The sequence below is a fragment of the Equus quagga genome, unplaced genomic scaffold, assembly GCF_021613505.1.
Source record: "Equus quagga isolate Etosha38 unplaced genomic scaffold, UCLA_HA_Equagga_1.0 210147_RagTag, whole genome shotgun sequence".
In the NCBI taxonomy this organism is placed as follows: Eukaryota; Metazoa; Chordata; class Mammalia; order Perissodactyla; family Equidae; genus Equus; species Equus quagga.
Genome location: NW_025799287.1, coordinates 6,812 through 13,548, shown reverse-complemented (window position 1 = coordinate 13,548; position 6,737 = coordinate 6,812). Strand labels below are relative to the sequence as shown.

At 49.7% G+C, this 6,737-nt stretch overlaps 1 protein-coding gene across 1 annotated transcript; it reads right to left on the bottom strand.

Moving 5' to 3' along the window:
- Positions 1–246: 246 nt before the first annotated feature.
- Positions 247–5,862, bottom strand: LOC124233700 (SLAM family member 9-like). Its single transcript, XM_046650823.1, has 5 exons — positions 5,748–5,862; positions 3,177–3,455; positions 1,195–1,329; positions 936–1,027; positions 247–674 (listed from the first exon to the last, which is right to left on the bottom strand). Exons 1-5 carry the CDS (start codon positions 5,860–5,862, stop codon positions 576–578), a joined length of 720 nt encoding a protein of 239 aa, XP_046506779.1. The 3' UTR covers positions 247–575.
- Positions 5,863–6,737: the final 875 nt, after the last annotated feature.

The window sequence follows — 6,737 nt, the reverse complement described above, 5'->3', positions numbered from 1 at the left end:
ACACACACACACACACACACACACACACACACACACACACTGCCCAACACCCCCAAGGGAGCCCTCCACAAGGTGCAAAGGAAGCCTCGGGCCAGTCCCTTTGTGGGCTCCCACCCACCCGTGCTGCTTCCATTAATCCCGAACTCAGCCTCCAGCACCAAGGGCCTCACTGCCTCCTTTGTGGCATGGTCAACACATCTACACAGTCCCCAAACTTGTGCTCATGTTCTCAGAAATACACACAGCAGAGGTTGTGGGGATTAACACAAGCACAATCAGGAGGGTCTCCTTTGGGGAATCTTCAGGAGGAGAGGGGTCAGGAGCCAAGTCAATGACAGGGAAAGAGCACTTGTGCTGCAGGAGTGAGGCTCATGAGTGGGAGGGCAGCTTAGGGAGGAGTCAGAGGAAATGACAGGGCTACATGTGCCCAGGGAGTTGAAGACATGAGGGTCAGAGCAATGTGGACCGGAAGCAGCTGGAGCTGGACCAGAGCTGGAAGAGGCAGGTGTCTGCAGGGATCAAGCTCAGTGTGGAGGTGTCCTAGGAATGCTGATTCTCCTGTTTTCTCTTTATCTTCATGGCCTGGCCTGGCCTGGCTTCTGAACCTCACTGTAGACAGCAGTGAGATCTTCCTTTTCTTGCAGACGTCGTTCCCTCATATGTTCCCTCATACCCTAGGAATGCAAGACAGAAGATTCAGAGAACAGCTGAGGGATAGAGAGGTCCCAGAGGGACCCACAGGGAACCAATGCTGCTGACATGAGCTGCATGGGAATTCCCTCAGAGTGCCCAGCGATACACTGGCCCCAGTTGTAAATTTTCTTAGTACATACCATTGGCTATCAGGAAGGAGTTAGAGACAGAAGGGCCAGAAATGCTCAGACTCAGCCACAGAGGGTGGGAAAGCCCAAGTGGGCACTGCTTCCAGCTCTCACCTTGTCCCTGCCCCCTCGAGACTCCTGCAGGCTCAGCTCTGCATACTGCATGTCATCATCCTGGTTCCTGTGTTCCTCCTGCAGTCCTGCACCTGAGTCACACATAGATTGGAGCTGGAATCTGGGCCTTGGAAACCTGTACCCTCCCCCACTGCTATGAAGCTCAAGGGCATTCCCTGAGCAGCAAAATGCAGGAGGAAGGGAGCCAGGGGTCAAGTGGGGCAGGGGAGGTATGTGGGCCAGAAAGAAGTTAACCTGCCTCTTCCAATCTCCATCTTCTTCTTCTTCTCATGTGTCTTCCAAAGGTACAGTCCAACACCGAGGATCAATAGCACAGCCACGATGGGCCCTAGGATGGCTTTGAGGGTGCCTGTTGAGGCGTGTCCCTGTGAATCTGTTCCCCTCAAGCAGAAAGAATGAAGAAGGTTAAGGCACAAGAGAACTTACATACCCACTGCTAAGGAGAGATAGAGAGAGCAGGTAGAGAAGTCTGAGGGTCCTGGCTCAGAAGGCAAAGAGGCAGGAGCATGGAGATTCATTCATTCAACCAGTTCCCGAGCTCCTGCTTGCTGCCTGGGATATTGAGATGGACAAGACTTGGTCCCCGCCCTTGAAGCTCATCACCCAGCAGGGAAGACTGAGAGAATAACAAAGTCTGCCAGCCAGAGGGATCGCAGTGCAATAGAGGTTTACACCTTGTACACAAGTCTTCAGGGAAGGCTTCCCAGAGGAGGTGATGGGTAACCTGAGTCTTGAGGGAGGAATAGGAGTTTACCAGATATTCAGCATTCCAGGAAGGAGGAGCACCACGTTCAGGATATGATATGTCAAAAAGCCAGCCCCCGGGAGTCCCCAGCACCCCACTGGGGCAGGCAGGAGAGGACAGGGCAGGAAGGAGCTAGGCAAGAAAGTTCAGAGGGAAGCAAGGGTCTGCTCTCAGAGGATCTAGTGGGTGACGCTGAGTGTTGAACTTTATCTGAGGGCCCTACACGGGGGTGAGGGGAGGGTCAAAGGGGGTTTCTGTGATCCTGACACATCAGATCCCTCCAGCAGCTCATGCAGGGTAGGTTAGAGGGGCAAGGCTGCACTCAGGGTTACCAGGTCATCCATTCATTCAACGGAAGATCCTGAACAAACTGTGCCAGAAGCTGTGCTTGGCACAGGGATTCAGGGGAGAAGACAGGCCCCTGCCTTCAAGGAGCTCCAGGCTATGGAGGAGACAGGTACAAGACAGAGCATTGCCGCTCAGTGGGGGTCCAGAGACCCTCCTTAAAGGTGAGCCTGAGGCAGGATGGCTACAGGCACTGCAAGGCCCTGGGCAAAATGAGAATGAGGAGCCCTGTGTTCAAAGACTGTCAGAAATTTCAAGATGGCCACCGCAGAGCTTTAAACGCAGCACAGAGCTCTGTGTGACAACATGGCACACATGCTACTGAACTCAGCCGTGCCTGAGGGAAATCCTTCAATAGCAATAAGGCAACAGGGATTGGCCCGGTGGCTCAGTGGTTAAGCTCACACATTCCGCTTCTCAGCGGCCCGGGGTTCGCCAGTTCAGATCCTGGGGGAGAGATGACACCGCTTGGCAAAAATCCATGCTGTGGTAGGGGTCCCACATATAAAAAAGTGGAGAAAGATGAGCATGGATGTTAGCTCACAGCCAGTCTTCCTTGGCAAAAAGAGGAGGATTGGTAATAGTTAGCTCAGGGCTGATTTTCCTCAAAAAAACGGAAAAAAAAGAATAAGGCAAGAAATGAAGGAAAAGGTAGGAGGAATGATGGTAGAGGAAACAGCACATCCAGAGGCTCTAATTTTGCAGAAGGCATTCAGGACTCCAAGCAAGCAGGTGGTGTGAGTGTCAGTGACCAAAACATGGGCACAGGAGCGTCAGAACCCTGAATCCTACAGGGAGTCCCTGGAGGTCAAACCCTTCAGGCAACACAGACAAGTGACACAATCCAGGTTCTTTCCCGAAGACCACTCTGTATTCACTGTGGAGTAAGGGTGCGGTGGGAGAGGTGCTAGACAGCTGCTGCACACCAGCAGGGGCAAGAGGTGAGAGGCACAGACGTGAGAGTCATTTAAGAGCAGAAACAAGTTGGATGTGCCCCCCAGACTCCTGTAGGGGGTGACCAGGTGGGCATGGTGCTGATAAACATGGTGGGGAGAAAAGCCCAGAATCCTCAGACCCCAGAGCTCCCTGAGCTCCGACAGTGCCCCTCCCCTCCAGCAGGTTGTACTCACCATGGGCACAGAATTCCCCAAGAAATCTGGTGACAGTTTTCCAGTCCTCGGAGTTGCTGACCACACAGGTGAGGCTGGCATTGGGTGGGCTCAGAGGCAGGCTCACAGCCAGGGTCCAGGAGTTGCGGGCTGGTTCCAGCTCCCTTGAGAGGTCCTTGCTTTCCCAGGTCACATTCAGGTCCTCTGTGACCCCTGCAGCCCTGCACTCCAGGGTGATGTTGCACCAGCCTTCTGTGGTAGACACTGACTTGGCCAGGATCTGGGGAAGGGGCACAGGCTCTGGGGTGGGAGGGACAAGAAATGGAGCCTCACGTAAGTGGAAAACACTACAATTTGCACATTCTCATCCACTATCTCACTGAAGCTCTGTCTTCCTCCCTCTAGGAAGGGGAGACATTTTATAGATGAAATAGAATTTACCCAAAGCTAAATATGTTGCAAGAGACAAGAAGGAAGGGAGCCACTGAGTTAAGCCTTATGTGACTGCACTAGATGAGAAAGTCTTAAAATCTCCCACAAGAAAATAAAGCCAGCACTCCACCCACCCAAGGCCCAGTATTTTTAGAAATTGGGTCTTTCCTAGGAGAAGTCGGGAATGAAGGACTTGTCCTGATCCAGGACCTTCGCCCTGCTTCTGCTGAGATGATGCCTGAACTATACAGCCCACAGTGAAGAAGGACGTCTGGCCAGCTCTGGGAGCCCAGAGAAGTCCCCATGCTCTCCAAAGTGGAGACATTTGTGGGAGATGCAGTGGTAATGATTAGGGATGACAACCCCAAGTGTGATTAGAATGTGCCACTGGACTTGTGGGTACACAGAGAAGGAGAAGTGACAGGTTTTCCAGACAGTCATAGAAATCTCATGGAGACGTAAAGCTGTCAAAGCCACTCTCTGTAGGAGGGTATTTCTCTATGCAGAGGAGCTGTAGGGTAAGAAAGAGGTGCTAAATGAGGTTCTTCAGAAGTGGGGCAGACTAGACTTTCTCCTACATCTATGGAAGCTCTTAGGGCTGGATTTCGTAAGCGAGGCTGGCCTCTGGCTAGGGTTGAGAAAAAGCAGAGGGAATAAGGAGGATGAACTGCACAAGTATTTCTGAATTATGGCAGGCAGAACAGTGCCCCCGGCCCAAAGATATCCACATCCTAATCCTCAGGACCTGTGAATGTGTTAGGTTAATGGCAAAGGGAAATTAAGGTAGTAGATAGAATTAAGGTTGCTGATCAGCTGACATTAAAATAGGGAGATTATTCTGGATTATCTGCATGGGACCTATGTAATCACAAGTGTTCTTAAGAGTGGAAGAAGGAAGGAGAGGCGTCAGAAGGATGCAGTGTAAGGAGGACTCGTCCCGCCATTGCTGCCTTTGAAGACAGAGGAATGTGGCCAAGAGCTAGGAATGCAGGGAGCCACCAGGAGGTGGAAAAGATAAGAAAATGTTTTTTCCCGTGGCTCCTGCAGAAAGGAACACAGCCCTGCCAACACCTTCACTTTAGCGCAGTGAGACCCGTGTCTGACTCCTGACCTACACATAGCAGAGTAAGGGAACACAGTTGTGTGGATTTAGCCCGCTACGTTTGTAGTACAGCCGTCCCTCCTCATCCACGGTCTCACTTTCCCAGGTTTCCGTTAGCCACGGTCAACCACACACCAAAAACATTAAATGAGAAATTCCAGAAATCAATAAGTCATGTTTTAAATTGCAAAGTGTTCTGAGTAACGTGTTGAAATCTCACGGCATCCTGCTCTATCCTGCCTGGGACATGAATCATCCCTTTGTCCAACATGTCCACACTGTATACACTACCCATCCATGAGTCACTTAGTAGCTGGTTTATCAGATCTACAGTGATGGTGTCTCAGTGCTTGTGTTCAAGTAACCTTCATTTTACTTAATGATGATCCCAAAGATCAAGAGTAGTGACGGTCGGATATGCCAAAGAGAAGCCATAAAGTGATTCTTTTAAGTGAAAAGGTGAATGTTCTTGACTTAATAAGGAAAGAAAAAAATCATATGCTGAAGTTGCGAAGATCTATAGTAACTTTTATTACAATATAGTGTTATAATCGTTCTATTTTATTATTAGTTACTGTTCATCTCTTACTGTGCCTAATTTATAAATGCAGCTTTATCATAGGTATGTGTGTATAGGCAAAACATACTATACATGCAGTTCGGTACTATCCACAGTTTCAAGCATGCACTGGAGGTCTTGGAATGTATCCTCCACAGATAAGGGGGGGCGACTATAATTTGTTATAGCAGCAATAGAAAACTAACTCATAAATTAAGTCAACTGAATCCTCTAAAGAACAATCAGTGTTATGGCAAAAATTCCATTTCCCCCATAATTCTATTTTCGTCTCCCAAAACACTGAAGTGATTCTTTCCCTGGTGTGAATCTCAGCTCTGCTCTCCATTTGTGCTGAACCCACTTATCGTAATTTCAATGGAGAAAATAGAGCCTGAAGGCTGCTGTCAGGAAGGAGTCCTGCAAAATGGTGCCCACGTGACACTCCTAGGCACAAAAGAAGGCTGTAGCCATGGGATTGAGGTGAGGGGGTGTCACGTACCATACACAGTGAGGTCGAAAATCTGGTTAGATTCCATTCCCCCAGGTAAGTTGGCTCGAGCCTGGTACTGCCCACTGTCCTCACGGGTCAAGTTCTCAATCCTCAGGGACGTCATGTTGTGGACATGGACCCTCTGCATGTACTTGTCCTGGAGGCTGACCCAGGTTGGAGTCCCTTCTGACCCTTTCTGGACTTGCAGCATGACTGTGTGTTTAATGGCAGGGCCAAAGGCCCAAGTGATCTTCTGCAGCTCAGTTCCTGGTTGCTTGAACACATGAAACCACACAGAACCTCCTCGGATCCCCTTCAGAGAAACGTAGGATTCAGAATCCTGAACTCCAGCACCATGTGCTCCAGAACTCTTGACCCCAGTGCTGCAGACACCTAGGGCATTGGAAACAGGAAGGTGAGTGTTCTTTGATCAAGAATAACAGAGAGAATCACAGACCCCATCTTTTTTGTGTGTTTGGTAAAGAAGATTTGCCCTGAACTAACATCTGTGCCAATCTTGCTCTATTTTGTATGTGGCATGCTGCCAAAGCATGGCTTGATGAGCAGTGTGTAGGTCTTCACCAAGGCTCTGAACCCGTGAGCCCTCGCATGCCAAAGCAGAATGCTCAAACTTAAGCACTACACCAGCAGGCCGAAACTTGGATGCATCTTTTTAATAAAATCCATCCAACACACTCCCTTGATTCTTGAAAGGCAGCCTAGGACAAAGAATTTGAAGCAATTCTGGAATCAAGTCCTGGTTCTAGTGGAGTGTAACCTTGAACAGGTTACATAAACTTGCTAACCTGCAGTCAGGTTCCCTACCTGCCTCAAAAAGATAGTATGAATTAAATGAGCTCAAGGATCAAAGGCACCAGCACATTTTCTGACACATACAGAGTGTGTATCTGTACGAAGCAGCTTCCAAAGTGAGTCCAAAGACCCCTCCCTCCTCATGCTTACACCCTTGGATCCACCTCCCCTGGAGTGTGGTCTGAC

What these genes read in the sequence shown, in the direction of transcription:
- LOC124233700 (XM_046650823.1), bottom strand. Translation starts at nt 5,862, where the DNA reads ATGACGTCCCTGAGGATTGAGAACTTGACCCGTGAGGACAGTGGGCAG. An exon ending in TTTCGACCTCACTGTGTATG is followed by an intron (nt 3,456 to 5,747) that starts GTACGTGACACC and finishes CTCCCACCCCAG; the next exon opens with AGCCTGTGCCCCTTCCCCAG. An exon ending in CTCGAGGGGGCAGGGACAAG is followed by an intron (nt 675 to 935) that starts GTGAGAGCTGGA and finishes TTGCATTCCTAG; the next exon opens with GGTATGAGGGAACATATGAG.